This window comes from Dendrobates tinctorius, unplaced genomic scaffold (genome assembly GCF_039654945.1).
Source record: "Dendrobates tinctorius isolate UK_male_01 unplaced genomic scaffold, ASM3965494v1 ptg000032l, whole genome shotgun sequence".
NCBI lineage: Eukaryota > Metazoa > Chordata > Amphibia > Anura > Dendrobatidae > Dendrobates > Dendrobates tinctorius.
Window position 1 is genome coordinate 46,198,640 of NW_027361700.1, and position 24,040 is coordinate 46,222,679.

Below are 24,040 nucleotides of genomic sequence, written 5' to 3' on the forward strand. Positions count from 1 at the left end.
GCAAGACATGATGGGGGCAGAATGCAAGACATGATGGGGGCAGAATGCAAGACATGATGGGGGCAGAATGCAAGACATGATGGGGGCAGAATGCAAGACATGATGGGGGCAGAATGCAAGACATGATGGGGGCAGAATGCAAGACATGATGGGGGCAGAATGCAAGACATGATGGGGGCAGAATGCAAGACATGATGGGGGCAGAATGCAAGACATGATGGGGGCAGAATGCAAGACATGATGGGGGCAGAATGCAAGACATGATGGGGGCAGAATGCAAGACATGATGGGGGCAGAATGCAAGACATGATGGGGGCAGAATGCAAGACATGATGGGGGCAGAATGGAGACATGATGGGGGCAGAATGCAAGACATGATGGGGGCAGAATGCAAGACATGATGGGGGCAGAATGCAAGACATGATGGGGGCAGAATGCAAGACATGATGGGGCAGAATGCAAGACATGATGGGGCAGAATGCAAGACATGATGGGGCAGAATGCAAGACATGATGGGGCAGAATGCAAGACATGATGGGGCAGAATGCAAGACATGATGGGGCAGAATGCAAGACATGATGGGGCAGAATGCAAGACATGATGGGGGCAGAATGCAGACATGATGGGGGCAGAATGCAAGACATGATGGGGACAGAATGCAAGACATGATGGGGCAGAATGCAAGACATGATGGGGCAGAATGCAAGACATGATGGGGCAGAATGCAAGACATGATGGGGCAGAATGCAAGACATGATGGGGCAGAATGCAAGACATGATGGGGCAGAATGCAAGACATGATGGGGCAGAATGCAAGACATGATGGGGCAGAATGCAAGACATGATGGGGCAGAATGCAAGACATGATGGGGCAGAATGCAAGACATGATGGGGCAGAATGCAAGACATGATGGGGCAGAATGCAAGACATGATGGGGGCAGAATGCAGACATGATGGGGGAAGAATGCAAGACATGATGGGGACAGAATGTGCCAGTAAGACAGGATGGGGCAGAATGTGACAGTGAGACACAGGAGGGGGCAGAAAGTGAGACATGGGGGCAGAATGTGACAGTAAGACACAGCAGGGGGCAGAATGTGACAGTGAGACACAGGAGGGGGCAGAATGTGACAGTGAGACACAGGAGGGGGCAGAATGCGAGACATGGGGGCAGAATGTGACAGTGAGACACAGGAGGGGGCAGAATGTGAGACATGGGGGCAAAATGTGACAGTAAGACACAGGAGGGGGGCAGAATGTGACAGTAAGACACAGGAGGGGGAAGAATGTGACAGTAAGACACAGGAGGGGGAAGAATGTGACAGTAAGACACAGGAGGGGGCAGAATGTGACAGTGAGACACAGGAGGGGGCAGAATGTGACAGTGAGACACGAGGGGCAGAATGTGAGGCACGGGGGCAGAATGTGACACAGGAGGGGGCAGAATGTGAAAGTGAGACAGGACGGGGCAGAATGTGAGACACGGGGCATAATGGGAGACACATCATGCAGGATCATGGGGCAAGATGGATACGATGTAGACTGGGCAGGATCGCGAGATCATATGGGGGCAGAATGGATACTCATGAGGGCAGGATGAGAGAAAATATGGCTGAAGCCAGGAATGAGACACACGGGGGCCAGGATGGGGATATTATTACCATAGGGGCTAATTAAAGGATATTATTACTGCAGTGATGTATTTATTTTTTTTGAGGATACTGTTTTAAATGGGGGGGCGGTCCTGTTACTGTGCAGAGCGACACTATGTTGCCTTTTTTTCTTCATCTGGTGTAGTGTAGAAGTTGGGAAAAAAATAAGTAATGTGTTCTGCAAGCGGAGCTCTAGATAAATCTGTTATTTCCTGCAGAGACGAGCCCTGGCTGGAAGACGTGATGGCGGTGTGTGCTGGATGAAAGATAAAAAACAAAGATGAAGGACTTCACCCAGAGATGTCAGTGGTGAGTCAGTGTGTTACCTGTACACTGACACTATACACTATATACTGAGTGCCTTTGTGCAATGTCACCTGTGATCACTGTATTACCTGTACACAGACACTATATACAGAGGTCCTGTGCATAATGTCACTGTTGATCACTATATTACCTGTACACAGATCTGTGTATATGTTTTTTTTTTTATTAATGATCAGTATTGTAGTATTCAGTCACCATGTGGTGGTAATATGTGGTCTGGGCATGGTGCCGTGGTATTTGTTCCTTGTATGTGCTATTATTCTGTCACTGGTTGTAATATGTGGTCTGGTCATGGTGTGGCTGTATTTGTTACTTGTATGTGGTATTATAGGTCACTATGTGGTGGTAATATGTGGTCTGGACATGGTGTGGTGGTATTTGTCCCTTTGGATGTGATATTATTGGTCATTTTAAAAATTGAAAAAATAAAAAATATCCCTAAATTGTATTGGATATTTTAGCAAATGTTTAATAGGTTAGAGTAGAGTAGAGCTCGGCCAAAAGAGTCTACCTTGTCGTGGTGGCAGATTTAAAAAAAATCTTTTGGCCAAAACAAGAGCTGCTGGCTAGATGTGTGATCTGGTAATGAGAACTGTTAATGTGTGATATGTGAGAAGTGGAGTTTTTCCAAGAGAGAGGTGGGACTGTGGACAGTTTGAGGGGTGGAGGCGGGGCTGGGGTGGAGCCTGGGCGGAGTCTCAAGGGGGCCCCGAAAATTTTGCCAGTACGGGGCCCCAAAATTCCTAGTGGCAGCCCTGATCTAACCACCCTCTGGTGTGCTGGCCCCAGCTGCCAAATTTTCCCAAACCAGCTCCCACAATCCCTCTCTCCTGACCCTGTAGTGTGGCCTATATATGTAGTAGTTCCTAAGGGGAAACACGCAGTGTGGGATGCAGCACGCAAGCATCCCATAAGCAAAGCATCACAAAAGCTAAGCATCAAGAAAATGGCAGTTAATCAGGGCAGGAATCAGGTAACCGACACTTTGCTCTCCCCTTTAACCATTTGCTTTATTTTTATCCTCCTGTGCTCCCTTGCCATCCACATTCACCACCCCATCCCCCCTCCATCACGACTCATACACATCAGCCTCTCTATACTTCCCTCTCCCATGTACAGCTCCCATGCACTCACCTACCTGAGAAACCTCAGCCCATCTTGCTCAAACACATCGCAGAAAAAAACTACTTACAATTCCAACAACTACCTGCTCTTTATCTTCCTACTCCTACTGATTGCAGGGGACATCTCTTCCAACCCTGGTCCACCATCCCCCAACCTCAACCCCTACCTCATATTGAAACCATAATAATCTTATTAATATTACTTGCACTCACTCATCGCCATCTTTTAATTGTGTCCTCTGGAATCCACAGTCTGTTTGTAACAAGCTTCCTTTCCTGCATAACTACTTTCTGAACGCTCTTAATCTGTTGGCCCTCACTGAAACCTGGATTCAGGATTCTGACACTGTCTCCCCTGCTGCCATTTCCTATGGTGGCTTACAATTCTCTCATTCCCCGAGACCCACAAACAGACATGGTGGTGGAGTCGGAATACTCCTGTCCCACACAATGAACTTTACAGGTCATCCCCCCCCCAGTTCCATCACTCATTTCCTTCTTTTGAGGTCCACACCATCAGGCTCTTCCATCCCCTCTCCCTCAGAGTAGCGGTCATATACCGGCCCCCAGGCTCACCCACCCACTTCCTTGACCACTTTTCAGCCTGGCTGCCGCACTTCATGTCCTCAGAAATACCAACTCTTATTCTGGGAGACTTCAACATCCCCATTAACAGCCCTACTTCCACATCTGCATCACAGCTTCTATCACTAACCACTTCTCTAGGTCTCTCGCAGCTTTCAACCTCTGACACACACAAGGACGGTAACACCCTTGATCTGGTCTTTGTCTGGCTCTGTTCAATCTCCCAAATAAATAACTCACCGCTTCCACTCTGACCACATTCTCTCCTTCACGCTCACAAATCCTCACCCACCCCAGCTCACTCCTACCTACCACACATTCAGAAATCTACACCCTGATCTCCTCACTAGCCAACAACCCCAAGAAACTTTTTGACACCTTTCACTCCCTCCTCAGGCCAAAAGCACAAGCCCCTATCACAGAGATTTGTGCTGAAGACCTGGCCTCTCACCTTTATAGAAAAAATAGATAATATCCGTCAGGAAATCTGCTCCCAAACACCAAGTGCTGTGACTCCCATCCCTTCCTGCATCTCCCCTGGCTCATTTTCCACATTTGATCCCATGACAGAAGAAGTCTCCAGACTCCTCTCTTCCTCTCGTTCGACCACATGCACTACCGACCCCATTCCCTCACATCTCCTCCAGTCGTCACAACTCACCTAACTACAATCCTTAATCTCTCCCTCTCCTTGGGCATTTTACCATCCTCCTTCAAACACGCCATCGTTACTCCAATACTAAAGAAACCCGTTCTTGACACATCCTGCACAAATAACTACAGACCAGTCTCCAATATCCCCTTCATATCTAAACTTTTTGAGCGCCTAGTTTACTCCCGCATCACCAGTTACCTCTTCACTCACTCCCTTCTAGACCCTTCACAGTCCGACTTCCGCCCCCTACATTCGACTGAAACTGCACTCAAGTGACCAATGACCTTCTGACAGCAAAACGTAATGGTGACCACTCTGCTCATTCTTCTCAACCTATCTGCAGCTTTCGACACTGTTGACCACCATCTCCTACTCTCTAGGCTCCAGTCAATAGGCATTAAGAACACTGCTCTCTCCTGGTTCTCTTTCTATCTTTCTTCAGTGTTTTGTTCTCTGGCTCCACGTCATCTCCTCTTCCTCTCGCTGTCGGGGTACCTCAGGGCTCAGTCCTTGGCCCCCTTCTCTTCTCTCTCTCTATACGGCCCCAATTGGACAGACCATCAGCAGATTTGACTTTCAGTATCATCTTTATGCTGATGACACACAACTATATAAGTCATCCACCGACCTTACCCCCGCTGTACTACAGAACGCCAGTGACTGTCCGCAGTCTCCAACATCATGTCCACTCTCTATCTGAAACTCAACCTCTCCAAAACTGAACTTCTTCTGCTCCCGCCGTCTACTAACCTCCCTAAATCTGACATTTCCCTCTCCGTGGGTGGCACCATAACAACACCCCGGCAGCAGGCACGCTGTCTGGGTGTTATGTTTGACACCAATCTCTCCTTTACATCCCATATACAATCCCTTGCCCGCTCTTGCCACTTACAGTGAACATATATCTCCCTTTAAAACAGATATTTTATTTCTTATTATTAAAAACACCTAACCCAGTGTGGAAGGTACAAAAAAAACCAACAGATGCAAATAATAACCCAATCACTGCCTGCCAAGACCCTGCAATATACCTAATCTGACTCCTTCCTTGCTGTGGAGGTTGGCACCCTAAGAGACGATTGTTTGGCGCCCCCACTCAACGTGGACTATCCCTCTCTCCCCTGATGTGACCCTATAAATATAGGTGGGAAAACAATATAGTGAAAGAAATGAAAGGAATAGATCCTTATATACTATATAAAAAAAAATCAAATAATAGGTTTGCTTAATGGAAATGGCAAAACAGGGACAAAATCAAAAACTCAAAAACATGCCCAAAACTGCCTGCTCGATAATCCACTGGCAGGTCTCTGATACAATAGTCCTTAGACACAACAGCATTATAGCATCAATGAGTAATAATATAACCCAAAAACCAATAGGGCCTTATATCAATTGAGGGTAACTAAAAAATAATCCCTCAATCATCTTCACACAAAAGCTCCATATACTGGAATGCATAAATATAATGAAGCAAATAAGTAGGACTTAGCATGAGTTGAGGACATCCCGACGCGTTTCCCCGTTATCACGGTTCATCGGGAGGACTGGATGCTGCAGATGCCGGATGCCATGATGATGCTGGGTATAGCCGGCGGTCAAGAAGGGAGGATTTAAATAACCCCCGTCTAATCAATCGCCATAATAAGCCCCGCCCACACAATGGCCAGCGGTATCACTCCCGGGTCTTTTAGTCAATAATGGCGACATGCCCCCTTCTCACCTGCGGTCCATTCGGGCGTGCATTCCACAACAGGCCCCGTGCGCTCCAAAGACTCGCAGGAAGCGCTCCGATCATGTGACTAGCGTGACTTCCGGTTTCGGGAGTCTTGCGCTCCACAGTGCAGCGCTCATGCGCAGTAGGAGTCTCTCCCCCTATCAATGCATGACCTCCGGTTCTCTAAATTAACGCTGGTAAACATAAACCTTCACTATGTATAAATTACTATGTATGATTCGATAAAATCGGGCGCAGGAACAAAGAGCTTCCTTAAAAACATTTTCTTATTGAGATGTATACACTATTATGGATACTATCTTTCAGGGAGTAGAGCATGCTTAGTTATGTTCTTAAAGATATCTATACAAAAACTTAAGATTGCTTATATAAATAGTCCCACAATCAGGAGCATGTTAAAATATAATACAATACATGCACGGTATGTAGCTTCACGGCATTAATATATCACAAAAAAGAGGGTATTAGCCAAAACAGGAATTCAAAAACCAGAACAACCAGATAGTCAAATAAAGCAAGCATAGGATAGACACTCATTTAACCCCTTCAGGGTGAGGGATTGTAATCTGAAAATCCATTCCGCCTCTCGTCTCCGTATGATCTTGTCCAGATCTCCCACTCTTATTCTAGGTTTGACCAATTCTATCATACTGAAGGTGATTTCACTTAAGCATCCACCATGTACTTCATTCATGTGACGGGCCACCGGTGTGTCACGTTTATTCTTGATATCACAAAGATGTTCACCTACCCTCACCCTCAGTTCCCTTATTGTCTTCCCAATATAGTCCAAGGGACAGGTGCAGGTAGCTTTATACACAAGGCCCGTGGATCTCTAATTGCCAAAGTCCCCGACAGTGAAAACTACCATTCGCTGAGCTACAAAAGGTTTTTCCTTGACACATCCTGCCGCATTTTCAACAATTCCCACATCTAAAAAAAGCCCCAAGGTTTTCTATCTAACCAGGTCCCTGTTTTTTTTTAGGTCTTTGATATAAGCTATGGACTAGCTGATCTCCAATCGACCTCCCCCTCCTATACGTCACACTTGGTTTTGGGGACACAAACTTCCTAAGGTTCGGATCTGCCAGTAAGACTCTGCAATGTTTCTCTAGGACTTTACAGTCATATGTAAAAGTTTGGGCACCCCTATTAATGTTAACCTTTTTTCTTTATAACAATTTTGGTTTTTGCAACAGCTATTTCAGTTTCATATATCTAATAACTGATGGACTCAGTTATATTTCTGGATTCAAATGAGGTTTATTGTACTAACAGAAAATGTGCAATCTGCATTTAAACAAAATTTGAACGGTGCAAAAGTATGGGCACCCTTATCATTTTCTTGATTTGAACACTCCTAACTACTTTTTACTGACTTCCTGAAGCACTAAATTGCCAGGTGTATCAAATCATGAGAAAAGGTATTTAAAGTGGCCACTTGCAAGTAGTTCTCCTATTAGATTCTCCTATGAAGAGTGGCATCATGGGCTCCTCAAAACAACTCTCAAATGATCTGAAAACAAAGATTATTCAACATAGCTTTTCAGGGGAAGGATACAAAAAGTTGTCTCAGAGATTTAACCTGTCAGTTTCCACTGTGAGGAACATAATAAGGAAATGGAAGAACACAGGTACAGTTCTTGTTAAGCCCTGAAGTGGCAGGCCAAGAAAAATATCAGAAAGGCAGAGAAGAAGAATGGTGAGAACAGTCAAGGACAATCCACAGACCACCTCCAAAGACCTGCAGCATCATCTTGCTGCAGATGGTGTCACTGTGCATCGGTCAACAATACAGCGCACTTTGCACAAGGAGAAGCTGTATGGGAGAGTGATGCGAAAGAAGCCGTTTCTGCAAGCACGCCACAAACAGAGTCGCCTGAGGTATGCAAAAGCACATTTGGAAAAGCCAGTTACATTTTGGAAGAAGGTCCTGTGGACTGATGAAACAAAGATTGAGTTGTTTGGCCATACAAAAAGGCATTATGCATGCGCTGTATTGTTGACCGATGCACAGTGACACCATCTGCAGCAAGATGATGCTGCAGGTCTTTGGAGGTGGTCTGTGGATTGTCCTTGACTGTTCTCACCATTCTTTTTCTCTGCCTTTCTGATATTTTTCTTGGCCTGCCACTTCTGGGCTTAACAAGAACTGTACCTGTGTTCTTCCATTTCCTAACTATGTTCCTCACAGTGGAAACTGACAGGTTAAATCACTGAGACAACTTTTTGTATCCTTCCCCTGAAAAGCTATGTTGAATAATCTTTGTTTTCAGATCATTTGAGAGTTGTTTTGAGGAGCCCATGATGCCACTCTTTATAGGAGAATCAAATAGGAGAACTACTTGCAAGTGGCCACTTTGAATACCTTTTCTCATGATTTGATACACCTGGCTATGAAGTTCAAAGCTCAATGAGGTTACAAAACCAATTTAGTGCTTCAGGAAGTCAGTAAAAAGTAGTTAGGAGTGTTCAAATCAAGAAAATGATAAGGGTGCCCATACTTTTGCACCGGTCAAATTTTGTTTAAATGCAGATTGCACATTTTCTGTTAGTACAATAAACCTCATTTGAATCCAGAAATATAACTGAGTCCATCAGTTATTAGATATATGAAACTGAAATAGCTGTTGCAAAAATCAAAATTGTTATAAAGAAAAAAGGTTAACATTAATAGGGGTGCCCAAACTTTTACATATGACTGTATATACTCTCTCAGATTGTCCATCGTATGTTCCAATTATTCTTACTGGGTTAAACTCCTGGTCCCTAATGTCTCTTTTTCTCTAAAGAGATTGTCTTTCAGCAAAGAGCTTCGTTAAAAGGACCATCTAGAACCTCACAAGGATAGTCTCGTGCTCTGAATCTATCATACAAGTCATCAGCCTGCCTCCTGAAGGTGCTCAAATTAGTGCAGTTCCTCCTTATACGCATAAATTGTCCCTTGGGTATTCCCCTTTTAAGGGGAACAGGGTAGTGACTTGTCCACCTCAGGAGATTATTAGTAGATGTGGGCTTGTGGTAAGTACAGGTCCTGATGCTCCCATCAGGCTCTTTAGAAATAGTCAAGTCAAGGAAATTTATGCTTCTATCATTATGCTCAGAAGTGAATCTGAGTCCGATGTCACTAATATTGATGGTGTCAACGAAACTGCGAAACTCAGCCTCTGGGCTAGACCAAACGACCAAGATATCATATATGTATCTGGCCCAGAGGCTGATATACTAGTTCCATCATTCGTTCCCCTCTCCAAAGATATGGGTTTCCTCCCACTATCCCAGGAAGATATTTGCATACGTGGGGGTACAAGGGCTCCCCATCGCAGTACCCCTGAGCTGGTGGAAGTACTCCTCAAAGAGAAAATAGTTGTAAGAAAAAAAAACAGAAGCTTTTCAATGAAAAGATTGTGCCTACGACATTCAATCTCCCTAGTTTGCAGAAAGTGATTGATGGCTCTCATCCCACATGTGTGAGGTATACTACTGTAGAGTGCTTCCATGTCAATGGAGGCCACCCACGTGTCAGCACCCACAGTAATCCCCTCTAGCAAACTCAGGAGGTGTAAGGTATCACGAACATATGAGGGGAGTGATGTCACAAAGGATCTGAGTACTTTGTCAAGCAGTGCCGGCCCGAACGTATAGGCGAACTAGGCGGCCGCCTAGGGCGCCGACCCAAAGGGGGCGCCAGAGAAAAAAATAGAAAAAAAAATTATAAAAAAATCTTTTCAAAAGGCAAAAAGTTTTAGGGATGGAAAGAAAAGTGTACATACTGTATTTAAGGGCAAATATGACGCAAGAGAGGTTGGTTGGGTTGGCAACAATTTCGATAGAATCTGAAGTTGCTAAACAAATTAATCTCGGTGACTTAGTGTCATCCTTTTAAAAAAAAAAAAAGGCAAGGAAACAAAAAATGTTAATTACCTATGGTCGTTTTTGTTTTGTGTTATTGATTACTTTGTATATATTTGTCCTATACAACTTCTCAGAAGATTAAAGAGTTAGGAGAGAGTTAATTAATCATTGTTGTTGTGGTTTATTTTGCTCCTAAATTTATATCCCAAGTTTTCATCTAGTGCCAAGAATAGTAGGGGCGCAACAAAATAGTTTCGCCTAGGGCTCCGTAATCTCTCGGGTCGGCCCTGTTGTCAAGGTAGATGCCACTATTTTGTGTTAATGAATCAATCCCGGCTACAATCGGGCGTCCCTTCAATGGCACCAAACCTTTGTGAACCTTAGGGAGGGCATAGAAAGTTGGTATGGTGGAGCTGCTTGGTTGCAAAAATTTCCACTCATTTTCTAATAAGCCTTCCACCCTGGCTTCCCTCAAAATACTCATTAGATCCTCCTGATATAATGAGGTTGGGTCTCCCTTCAGTTTTTCATACGTGTCTGGTTCATATAATAATGACCTGCACATTCCTAGATATACACATGGTGGTCCATAATTACCAGGTTACCGCCTTTATCGGAAGGTTTTATTATGATGTCATTATTCCTTTCTAGTTTTTGAAGTGCTTTTCTCTCTCTCTCTCTGATAAATTGGATATGCTCCAATTATTAGTAGATGGAATTTTACCCAAGTCCGCCTCTACTAGCTTGATAAAAATATCAACGCTAGTGATATCACTAACTGGCGGCATCCTGGTACTCGTATTTTTCAATTCAGTGAAGGGAATCTTCCCTCTTTCCAACTCATTCTCCCTCGCCCTGTCAGAGCATGTAAATCATCAATATCTTCCTCCGACAGTCCAAGTCTTTGACATTGTTCTAGATCGTGTTTCTGAAAAAATAATTTCCATTTCAGATTTCGTCCAAACAGATTTAAATCCTTTAGGCCTTTTTCACACTTCCGTCTGTTTCCATCAGTCAAAATCCGCCGTTTTGCAAAAAATAGAATTAGACTTACCGGTAATTCGGTTTCTAGAAACCTTCCACGACAGAATAAAGAAAAAGGTTAAAAGGCCCCTCCCACCTCCCTCTCACCAGTGACTTATAACTTAACTCCGTAGCACCGGTTACCTTAAGATTCTCAGAATTTGTCCAAGAATACAGGGAGGGAAATAGTGCTGTCGTTGAAGGTTTCTAGAAACCGAATTACCGGTAAGTCTAATTCTATTTTCTCTAGCAACCTTCCACGACAGCATAGGAGGCATACCAACCTATACCGCACCTGGGGGGGGGGGGGGGGGAAAACAACGACCTGAAGAGTTTTTCGGCCAAAGATTAGATCCCAGTTGGACCAAGGTCCAACCTATGGTGTTTTGTAAAAGGTATGTAACGAGGACCAAGTTGCAGCTCTGCAGCTCCGCTCGGAGGGTGCACCTGTCCTCTTAGCCCATGAGACAGAAGTAGACCGTGTTGAATGAGCCCCGATTCCCGTAAGAGGTGTGATGTTCTGTGCTAGATATGTTTCAGAGATGGCCTTCTTGATCCAGTTGGCAATGGTGTTTTTTGTCACCCTCCTTCCTTTATTTGCACCCGACCGGTTGTGGTCGATTCTATAGGGCTTAGTACAACTCAAGTAGTGAAGGTTTATGCGCCTTACACCAAGCGTATGAAAACATTTCATGTTTAGGATTGCTGGGTTCTGGCAAAATGAGGGAAGAATTATATTCTGTGACCTAATAAAGTTAGACACAACCTTCGGGAGAAAGGATGGATCAAGGGAGAACTAGAGAATCATTCCTAATAGTTAGATAGGGCTCTCTATTTGAAAGAGCCTGGAGCTCCCCTATACGCCTCGCTGAGGTTATTGCTTACAAGGAAGGCCGCTTTACAGGAGAGGAGCTGAGAAGTATTAGATGATAGGGGCTCAAAGGGGGATTGATTGAGCCCCCTTAAGCACCACATTTAAGTCCCATGGTGGAATGAAAATTTGTTTTTTGGGATGTAGCCTAGTGGCTGATGTCATGAACTTATTATGCCCCGGTGGCTGGCTAAGTCGCAGTTGAACCTGGAGCTTAAGGCCGAGACTTGTACCTTCCTGGAGCCAGGTTTTAGGCCTAACTCGAGACCCTTCCGTAAGAAATCCAGGATACAATGGGTCAGGAGGATTCGGCAGGCACCGTGATGAAAACCTCTTCCATACTTTGTTGTATATGGCATTGGTGACTGGCTTCCTTGATTTCTAAGGGGTCTCAACCACCACCTCTGATAGACCCTTGGCCCTCAAGATCTGGGCCTCAGTAACCAGGCCGCTAACTTCTCCGCTAACTTCCTTCCCCGAAGGTTTGGGCGGTGTAGGGGGCCCTGCAGGAGGAGGTCGTCCTCCAAGGGTAAGAGGAGCAGTCCATCTACCTGGAGTCCTGTAATTAAGGAAATCCAGCTCCTCTTCCCAGCGGAGCCACCAAGATGGCCGGGGTTCGATCTTCTCAGATCTCTCTCAGGGTTGTGGCAAGGATTGTAGTTGGGGGAGAGACCTGCACCAAATGGACCCACCAGTGAGCGAATGCATCTACCCCTAGTGATCTGTCCCTGGGGTACAGGGAGAAGTAGTTTCCTACTTGAGCGTTTCTGCTTGATGCTAGCAGATCCAACTCCGAAAGGCCCCACTTGTTCACTAGTTTCTGAAAGATTCTTCCATTCAGACCCCACTCGCCAGGCTGGATACATCTTCTGCTCAGGAAGTCTGCCTGAAGATTGGAGGTCCCCTTTAGGTGAACTGCTGTTAGTGAAAGGAGGTGCCTTTCGGCTCAGGAAAGTATTCGTCCTGGAAGATTTTTTAGGCTGTTGTAAATGCATGACCCGTGGCCTGAGATTGCGGGCTGGTCTCCCATTCTGGTCCCGGCCTCAATCTGCTTAGCGGCCACCACCTGACAAATGCAGTCACGCTCAGCCTAGAATGGCCGGTGGCACTAATTTCGTGCCACCTTTGTCGTAGATCCTGATATGATGACCCAGGACCAGGTGTCTTGCAGCCAGGAGAGCTTCCTCCACTGCTTTCAGTGAATTTGGAAGATCTCGTACTCACGTCTTGACTCCATAACCCCTGGAATGGCAGCTGGGATACCACGGCTGCAACCAAGGGGACATGGGACCAGCTGACGCCTCTGCGCAGATTTTTGTGGTCCGGCTACCAAGCCAGTGAAGCTTTTACTTTCCCTGGGGTCAGGACTCTCCTGTTTAGGCAATTGTGATCCCTGTTCCAATTTCCCAAGATATGGGACTGGAGGCCCTGGCATGGGCCTGCGCCCCGAGCACCGACTGGATGCAGGACGCCCTCGATCCTAGTACTGACACAGCTGACCAGAGGGTCGGGGACCTCTGCTTTCTGAAGCTCGAGATCTTTGATATTACAGTCACTTGATGATCTTCCAGAAGGAAGGACATCTGTTTCCTTGAGTCTAAGAGGACTCCCAAAAGCCTTATCTCCTGAGAGGGTTGATCTGGTTTTTTTTTTTTATATATTTTATTCGGGATCCACCCCAGAGATCGGAGAATATCCAGAGTTTGGGCTACCTAGTTTTCCAGAGTCTGGTAGGAGGTTCCTATTATCAATAGGTCATCCTGGTAAGGTACAATGCATAGACCCTGGCCTCGGACATGGGACACAGCTCCCCCATAGGTTTTGAAAATACTCATGGGGCAGAGGATATCCCAAAGGGAAGCACTTTCCTCTGAACCCCGGCGGACCGCAAACCTTAGATATTTCCTGTGAGCAGGATGAAAAAGTAATGAGAAAATAGGCATCCTTCAGGTCAATGGTTGCCCTGAAGGAATGAGGGCCTCTAGAGAATGGCAGCTTTTACGGACTCCATTTTCCTTAAGTTTATTATTATTATCCTCCTCTGTGGGCTTCTTTACTAGACAATAGCCTGGAATAATGACCCTTTCATGCTTTCCCACAGGGAACTAAGATACGGAGCTTTTGATTGCAGGAGGAGCTGAATGCCGGACTTTAGCGTTGCCAAAGTTTCCCAAGATGGTAGGGAGGTGACTCAGACCCCGCAGGGAGGAGGATTCGAATTCTAGAAGAAGGTCATCCTTGATTACTCTGAGGACTCAGGGGCTGTTCCCATGTCGGTACTGGCCCGGCCTCAAGCTGCTTAGCGGCTGCGATCTGACGAGAGCATGCAAATTCAGCTTAGAATGGCTGTTGACCCCACCGGGTCCAAGTCATTGTTCCTGCTGTTGTTGCTGCTGGGGGACTAGGATATTACTGCCTTCCCCCTTAGTACAGCTCCATCCCTTCCCTTTTGGCTGGGATGACTGGTTCTGGGGGGCTAGAGAAACCCGCTTCCTTGGGGTCCTACGCATGACCGCGGACTTGCGAACGCGGCCCAACCCAGGCTCAAGTTGCTTAGTGGCAGACACCGCCATTGCTCCCTTTCCAAGGATTTCCATGTTTTAAGCCAGAGGGCTTGCCCGGCAGAATTAGACGGATTACTATAGATGCGTCCGCCAGGAAGCCTGTACCTCTGTAGTATGGGAAGGGAGTCAAGAAGCTCACCCCCCGAGCCTGAGAACTATGATTTTCTAGCTCCTCTATCCACTGGAAGAGGGATCTAGAAACGCACGTGGAAGCAATTCCCAGTTTTAAGGCTGAGGTCTTCCAGACTTTTCTGAGAAGGCTCTCTATTTTAAGGTCCCTCGGACCTTAAGCTGGGATGCATCGTCAAAATGGAAGAATTGTCTTTTACACGACTCCTGCAACTTGAATATCCACTTTTGGAATTGATTGGGTCTCAAGCTGCCTAGCAGCCGCCCTCTGACAAATGCAGTCACACTCAGCCTAGAATGGCAGGCAGCTTTTTGAAAGCATGACCCGTGACCTGCATTTGTATGCATCACCTCCAGAGGGAACATATAGTTCTGATGGAGCGGAATAGTTGTCTGTTTGGCTACCTCCAAACATTTACCAGGGACTGCTGGTCTCCCATTCTGGCCAGCTTCAAGTTGCTTATTGGCAGACACCTGACAGGAGCAGCACTAACCAGCTCCTCACCTCGTCTGAAGAAAAAAAAAAAAAAAAAAAAAAAAAAAAAGAGATATATTCTGGCTTCAGAGGTTCTAGGGGCTCTCGACTCCTCTCATCACTCAGATCATAAGTCGTCTGAAACAAAATTTTTTTTTTTTTTTTGAGGGAGGTGATCACTGGCCCGCTTTAGCCGCAGAGGGAGCGCAGGTGGGCCAGGAGGTCCCGAATTCAAAGAAGACGGGAGTAGCACGGAGGAGGGAAGGCAGAGCTACCGACCACCACTGCCCGGCCATTTAGAAATCCGTCAGGACTCAGGTACACTGCAGCGGCCGGCCACGCAGCATACCTCTAACCTCTCCATGCCCCATGGAGGACAGGAAAACACTGGTGAGAGGGAGGTGGGAGGGGCCTTTTAACCTCTTCGTACTTCCTGTCCCCTATTAGGGCATGGAGACAACCTCCTATGCTGTCGTGGAAGGTTGCTAGAGAAAAAGCAGATCCGCCATTTTTTGGGCGGATCCGTTTTTTTTCCCCCATTGACTAGCATTAGCGGCGGATTTTGACAGATGGTCATCCGTTGGATCCGTTTTTTGACGGATCCGCCAAAATTTTGGCGTCCGCTTACTTGAGTGAACGGACAATGAAACGTTTTTTGTCTGCACGGATCCGCTTTTTTACACTAAGCATGCCCGGAAGAATTTCCTTTCCAGAAATTTAACCCCAAATCCCGTTCTGGCGGCAGGAAAAATTCTCTCTCATTCTCTCTCTCTCTTCCCCCCCCTTTCCAGGCAGCGGTTCCTTTAAATTTCTGACTTCAGCGGATCCGTCAAAACAACGGTCCAGTGGCATACGTTGGTGTCACAACGGAAATGGATCAGTCTTTTGCATTTTTTTTTCATGGATTGCAACTGACAAAAAAAAACGGAAGTGTGAAAGAGGCCTAACCCATCGGAAACAATTAAACGGACCTGTCGGCAAAAAATTCAAACCTTTTTGAAGATCAGCAAAGTCATCATTGGTCACAGTATATGAGGATACATTTATAATCTGGCCCTGATCTACAGTGGTCTTTTTCTCAGGTCGTACCCCAATGACGGGCCTCGATCCAAAAAAAGACTGTGCAGATGCTGATGAGGAGGATGCATAGGCCCCAGTACTTGGCTGGTTGCTCCTCCCACCTCCCCTTTGCCGGTGTTGGTCCCTTGAGCAATGCCATTTCCCTTTTGTGTATCTGCCCCTGCCACGGAGACTAATAAAGCTATTTTCTGTGCGTTCTGTATGTGAAGTATCGATGTCAGATGAGGATACCTCAATTAGAGGTTTTGGCTGATACTCATCATATGCTCTATTCTCTCTAAATTCACTTATGTCACATAAAAACTGATTGTGTTTACGATCTTTCAGGTTTGACAAACTTCTCAGACGTTTGCAAAATATTCTCCTAACAAAAACAGGGTCAGATTTCTGCTTCTGAACCTTTTCAATCAAACCAGTCAGTTTTTTAGTTGATTCTTCGAATAACTTCTTCTCCTCAGATAAGAGGAGCTGCATAAAAGCGAATCGAGGGCTCAATGGACTCTTTTGTCCAGGCTGCAAGTAAATTAGGATTAGAGGTTCGTGGTGATTGTTGTATACCAATACGTAAACCTTTTGGGACAATTTAGTTTTTTATATAGTTTTCAAGACCCTTAATCTCCCACCACGATTTTATATTTTATTTACAGGCCAGATATAGTTCTTTAAAAACGGTTCTTAATGATGGATTTTCAGAACTCTCTAGGGACGTTGAACTGGTCGAAAAAACCTGATTGTCATCCTGTGCCCATAAATCAATATTAATGGGTGCCAAAGCTTGCCATACCCTCAAAATAAAAAAAACTCACTTTTACAAAAATTCTTAAGGAAATTGCAATCAAATAGTGAACATATATCTCCCTTTAAAACAGATATTTTATTTCTTATTATTAAAAACACCTAACCCAGTGTGGTAGGTACAAAAAAACAAAAAAACAACAGATGCAAATAACCAAATCCCTGCCTGCCAAGACCCTGCAATATACCTAATCTGACTCCTTCCTTGCTGTGGAGGTTGGCACCCTAAGAGACGATTGTTTGGCGCCCCCACTCAACGTGGACTATCCCTCTCTCCCCTGATGTGACCCTATAAATATAGGTGCGAAAAAAATATAACGAAGGAAAGAAATGAAAGGAATAGATCTTTATACTATACTAGATGGTGGCCCGATTCTATCGCATCGGGTATTCTAGAGTCTCTGTTAAAATAAAAAATAGTGATATACTCACCTCCCGACGGCCCCCGGACTCTTTCTCTCCTCTCACCACGCTCTCGGCATCTTCCGGTCCCAGTAATGCTTAGTGCGAAACACCGCTGATGACGTCGCGCTCTCGCAAGAGTGACGTCATCTCTGGTCCTTCTCACTAAGCATTACTGGGACCGGAAGATGCCGGGAGCGCAGTGAGGGGAGGGACTGAGTCCGGGGGTCATCGGAAGGTGAGTATATAACTATTTTAACAGACTCTAGAATACCCGATGCGATGGAATCGGGCCACCATCTAGTGTATTATACTCCTGTTACACCCGGAGATGCTGTCACTGTTATGCTGTTACCTAATGTATTGTACTCCAGTTACTGCCAGAGCTGCTGTCACTGTTCTGCTGTTATCTAATATATTGTACTCCAGTTAATCCTAGAGCTGCAGTCACTGTTCTGCTTTTACCTAATGTATTGTAGTCCAGTTACACCCAGAGCTGCAGTCACCGTTCTGCTCTTCCCTAATGTATTATACTCCTCTTACAGCTAGAGCTGCAGTCACTGTTCAGATCTTACCAAATGTATTGTACTCAAATTACACCCAGAACTGCAGTCACTGTTATGCTGTTACCTAATGTATTGTACTCCAGTTAATCCCAGAGCTGCAGTCACTGTTCTGCTGTTACCTAATGTATTGTAGTCCAGTTACTCCCAGAGCTGCAGTCACTGTTCTGCTTTTACCTAATGTATTGTAGTCCAGTTGCACCCAGAGCTGTAGACACCCTTCTGCTCTTATGTAATGTATTATACTCCTGTTACAGCCAGAGCTGCAGTCACTGTTCAGATCTTACCTAATGTATTGTACTCCAGTTACACCCAGAGCTGCATTCACTTTTCTGCTGTCACCTAATGTATTGTACGCAAGTTACACCCAGAGCTGCAGTCACTGTTCTACTGTTACCCAATTACCTAATGTATTGTACTCCAGACTATATACAGGACTGTGCCTGTGTAATGAGCAACGCAGCAGTGATGCCTTTAACGGCTGTAATGTGCCTGTACAATAAGCAAAGCGGCCATGTTACCACGAAGACTAAGCAACTGTCGCTGATTGGTCGCGACCAATCAGCGAGGTGGGATTTCCATTACAGACAGACTTAGACAATTATATAGTAGATAACAAATCAAATAATAGGTTTGCTTAATGGAAATGGCAAAACAGGGACAAAATCAAAAACATGCCCAAACTGCCTGCTCGATAATCCACTGGCAGGTCTCTGATACAATAGTCCTTAGACGCAACAGCATTATAGCATCAATGAGTAATAATATAACCCAAAAACCAATAGGGCTTCATATCAATTGAAGGCAACTAAAAAAATAATCCCTCAACCATCTTCACACAAAAGCTCTATATACTGGAATGCATAGCTATAATGAAGCAAATAAGTAGGACTTAGCATGAGTTGAGGACACCCTGACGCGTTTCCCCGTTATCACGGTTTCTCAGGAGGACTGGATGCTGCAGATGCCGGATGCCATGATGATGCTGGGCATAGCCGGTGGTCAGGAAGGGTGGATTTAAATAACCTCCGTCTAATCAATCGCCATAATAAGCCCCGCCCACTCAATGGCCGGCGGTATCACTCTTTTAATCAATGGCGACATGCCCCCTTCTCACCTGCGGTCTATTCGGGCACGCGTTCCACAACAGGCCCCGTGCGCTCCAAAGACTCGCAGGAAGCACTCCAATCATGTAACTAGCGCGACTTCCGGTTTCAGGAGTCTTGCGCTCCACAGTGCAGCGCTCATGCTAGGATCCAATTCAAAGTACTTGTTCTCACCCACAAAGCTCTCCACAGTGCAGCACCCCCCTACATCTCCTCCCTCGTTTCTGTCTATCGGCCTAACCGACCACTGCGCTCTGCAAACGACTTTCGACTAACCTCTGCACTAATCCGTACCTCCCACTCCCGACTCCAAGACTTCTCCCGCGCTGCGCCAATCCTCTGGAATGCTCTACCCCAAGAAATTAGGACTATCCACAATTTGCATAGTTTCAGGCGCTCCCTCAAAACACATTTGTTCAGAGCGGCCTATCACACTCACTAATCAGTCATTCTATGTGCAAGTGTGCATGTGTAGCCCATTCACTATCTCCATCCATCCCTCACTCCCTCAAGATGGCTGGACCATCACTGTAAATACACCATTGTAAATACACCCCTGTACTTTGTATCTCCCCACATTGTTGATTGTAAGCTCTCACAAGCAGGGTAGTCTTATTTTGCGTTAATTATTGTATTGTTAACGTTGTTACTTATGACTTGTGTTTTGAAACTGTTAAACCGTAAAGCGCTGTGGAATATGTGTGTGCTATATAAAGATTATTATATACACAAAAATTCAAATCGTCCTCCCCCCCCCCCCCATTGAAAATGAGAAAAAAATACTACCGTATATAAGCCGAGATTTTCAGCTCATTTTTTTGGGCTGAAAGTCCCCCTCTCAGCTTATACGCGATTCATATCGGGGGTGGGTGGGGGGTGGGGGAGCGGGGGTGTCAGAGACCATACTCACCCCCTCCTGGCATGTCTCTGCAGCCCCTGCTTCTCCCTCGGTCTGCTTCCTGCGTTCACCAGTCACATGGTACCGCTTATTAAACTCATGAATATGCACATATTTATGAGTTTAATGAGCAGTACCATGTGACCGCTGAATGCAGGAAGCAGACGACCTCTGCAGTCCCTGCTTCTCCATCGAAGACCGTACACCAGGAGGGGGTGGGTATGACGGGGCAGAGCAATATTCACCTGTCCCCGTTCCATCGTCGTGCACCGCTGTGTCTCCCGCTCGTCCTGCTGTGACATTCAGGTCAGAGAGCGTGATGATGTAGTCAGTGTGTGCCCTCTGATGAATGAACATCACTGCAGAGACCCGGGAGACACAGCGGTGGACAGCGATGGAACAGGGGCCGGTAAATATCGCAGGACACCGGCACCTGGCCCCCAGTGACGGAGAGGTGAGTGTGTGTTATTTTTCTTTGTTTAATTGCAGCAGCAAATAAGGGGTATTTATGGAGCATCTTATGGGGCAGCATTAACCCTTGTGCAGCAGCATATGAGGGGTATTTATGGAGCATCTTATGGGGCAGCATTAACCCTTGTGCAGCAGCATATGAGGGGTATTTATGGAGCATCTTATGGGGCAGCATTAACCCTTGTGCAGCAGCATATGAGGGGTATTTATGGAGCATCTTATGGGGCAGCATTAACCCTTGTGCAGCAGCATATGAGGGGTATTTATGGAGCATCTTATTGGGCAGCATTAACCCTTGTGCAGCAGCATATTTTGGGGGGTATTTATGGAGCATCTTATGGGGCAGCATTAACCCTTGTGCAGCAGCATATTTTGGGGGGTATTTATGGAGCATCTTATGGGGCAGCATTAACCCTTGTGCAGCAGCATATGGGGGGTATTTATGGAGCATCTTCTTGGGCCAGCATTAACCCTTGTGCAGCAGCATATGGGGGGTATTTATGGAGCATCTTCTTGGACCACCATTAACCCTAGGCTTATACGCGAGTCAATAAGTTTTCCAATTTTTTTGTGGAAAAATTAGGTGGGGGGAGGGCGTCGGCTTATACACGAGTATATACAGTAATTTGATAAAGTATAAAATAAATTAATCTGATCAGTAAACAGAGTAACGAAAAAAAAACCACACAAAACAGAATTATCTTTATTTTTGGCCACCGCAACACTGCAATAAAAGGCAATCAAAACATCATATCTACCCCAAAATAATATCAGTAAAAAAGTAATCTCGGAACACAAAATAAGCCCACACTGCCGCATATCTAATAAAATTAAAACTGTAAATAAATTCCAAAAATAAATTGGCTTGAACAAATCTTTGACATATGTACCTTGGGGGAAAAAAATATTCAACAGGTCGAAAACTATACCCAAGACGACCACCAGGTTGCTCCTGCATATATTGATGTCAGCATTTTGTTTAAGAGCCTATCACTGGAAGCAAACATCATCTTTGAACTGTTTGCTCATATTAAAGATATACCTTAATTAAGAGCAGAGCAATATTCAGATTTCCTAATGATGTTAAGTGGTACAATCTTGGTTGGACCCCATGGCATACTTTTTGGCATCTCTTAATCATTTAACGTTTCAGGTTTTTCTTGCAGCAGGTCATTTACTCAAACTGACATTTACCTTCTATTCCTCCCAATTCTATTGTCTGTGTGTCTATTTGCCATTTCTTCTCTTTTTGCCATGTATTTTGACCAAGTTATTTTAAAGACCTATCTATTTTTTTAAGAAAGGTTTAGTTTTTTTGGCCCTGATACTGTAATGTTGAAATTCTTTGATGTTTGTCACTTGTTAAATATGAAAAACTTTAAAAAATAAAAATACAATAAAAAAAGTCCACTAATGCAAAATTTCTAGTCAATAGTTTCTATCTTACTGGTCTACTATTATGATCTGTTGCAAGTCTCCATCTGTGCAATGATTTATTCAGTTTTATAAAATCCTTATTGACCTTACCGACTTCACTCTCAAATCTCATCTTCCTAATAGAAATTGCTTACTTCATGTTCTTCTGCAGCAGTCGCCGGATGAAGTCCTTAGCAGAGTCAGATAACACAGCGTCCGTTTCTTCATCAAATTCCCAGCTGCCGGAGGTGATGTTCCGCAATGTCTCCATGTCATTGTCGCCTTGGAAAGGAGAATCTCCACTCAAGCTAAAGTTAATGAAAACATTTTAATTTAGAGAACTGAGAAAGAATATATAAAATTTTTATAGGCCATTTTACAACCAGCATTCAAGGTAATCAAAAGGAGGGAGAACGGTCTACAGAAAAAGATTCTGCAGAACAATAACTTACAGGATGTAGCAGATTACTCCAAGGCTCCACATATCAGTGGTGAACCCAACTGGTTCAAATGCAATAACTTCAGGCGCCACAAACTCTGCTGTGCCCTGCAGCACCTTCAATGGCACCCCAGGTTCTAAAAAGACAAAAATATCAGACCCTCCGGATGTAGACATAAGGTTTTTTAGAACAAATACTTTCTTCTGAACAATTTTCGCTCAATATTAAGCTGTAAAAAGAGTAAACTAATCATAAAGTATTTAAATTTACTAAATAAGAGAAGAGGTCCAGTTATTTGCCAACCAATTCTGCCATTGTTTTGGGGGTTTTATTTAGAAGACCAATCAACAGAATTCTCGAGGTCACTACAAATAGAGCTCCAATCATGTTTTTTTTCATTTTTTTACGTGGAAAATATATATTTTTTATGGTGTTTGGCTGGGACTAACAGGGGTACCAGCATAGCAGCCATGGGGTCCTTCAGTAGGCAAGCCATCAGCCCCTCTTATCGAGTCATGGGAAGAAGGGCAACAGGAGCACATTATGGTGCCCCTCACCCTCCACCAAACCGATGCTGCTGTTGGAAATTGACAGTAGCATTTAAGGGGTTAACAACAACAATTGGAGCCTAGCTTAGGAGACACATATCGGCTATGTAACACAACTGCATCCACAGTGTATGGACCAGGCTCAGCTCCTGTGCCTGCTCCATACACAGGCACCTGACATGGGACACAGCAGTCCAATCTATTTGGGGAACTACAGTGCCAGCAAAAAAAATCTTTACACTTGCGCAGCAAAAAAACCAAAACTTTTAAAAAATGAAATTATGATGTGGATTTTATATGTAAAGTGTACACAATGGGGAGATAATAAAAAACTGTGTAATATTAAAGCTGGCTTTGTTGCAAATATCAACCAATCAACGCTCAGTTTTCACTTCTCTGGTAAAGCGAAAGCTGTACTCTGATTGGTTGTTATGTGCAGCTCAGCCAGTTTTGCTATTAGGCAGTCTTTTATTATCTCCCTCAGTTTTTTAACTCCCACAATGGGTCGAAAGAAGCTTAAAATGAAAGAGAAATCCCGTGCCTTGACTCTGCTCGAGAAGGGGGATTCGGTGATTGCCGTAGCTAGAGATATGGGAGTGTCAAGAGAAGCAATTTATCAACTGAAGCGGTCGGCGGCATCATTGCCTCCTGGGATGGTACCGCAGAGGACGTCAGGCTCTGGCGCACCTAAGACGACTTCACCAAGGACTGATAAGCTTCTGAGGCGTGAAGTGATGTCACATCCTTCTATAACTGCTGTTGAACTAAAAAACAAGTACCCTATGCTCCTCCAGAACATCGCAACTAGGACAATTCGTCACCGCCTGCAGAAGGTCCTGGGTCTACCAAGTTGCCGTGCCGCAAAGAAGCCCCTGCTCACAGCAGCAATGAAGAAGAAAAGGCTTGCCTTGTGTAAGAAATATCAAGATTGGACATCTGAAGAGTGGAAGAAAGTGATGTTTAGTGATGAGAGCACTTTCAGGCTGGTCAGGGGAGGCTCAAAGGTTGTGTGTCGTCCGAGTACAGTGTCACGGTATGACCCAAAATATACAGTTAAGACTGTTAAACACCCTGACAGTGTGATGGTGTGGGGTGCATTCAGTGGAAGTATGGGCAGGGCAGGTTTGTACTTCCTTCCCAAGAATGTAATTATGAAAGCAAGCAATTATATTACTGTTTTGGAAGAACACAAGCTTACTTTTTGGGTCATACATCAGTGTGATTACTTTATGCATGATAGAGCCCCTGTCCACAAAGCCAAGGCCGTGAGAAAGTTTCTCAGTGACCATAACATTAACATTTTAGAGTGGCCAGGTAATTCC

The 24,040-nt window shown here is 45.0% G+C and overlaps 1 protein-coding gene across 2 annotated transcripts in view; it reads right to left on the reverse strand.

Moving 5' to 3' along the window:
• LOC141086640 (myosin light chain kinase, smooth muscle-like) overlaps nt 1–24,040 on the reverse strand; it is a 72,926-nt gene that overhangs the window by 6,031 nt on the left and 42,855 nt on the right. For both annotated transcript variants that reach the window (XM_073572885.1, XM_073572884.1), the window contains 2 exons: nt 22,183–22,306; nt 21,886–22,038 (listed from right to left, as the gene is read on the reverse strand). In XM_073572885.1, the coding sequence (XP_073428986.1) occupies nt 21,886–22,038; nt 22,183–22,306 (277 nt within the window). The remainder of the gene's footprint in view (nt 1–21,885; nt 22,039–22,182; nt 22,307–24,040) is intronic.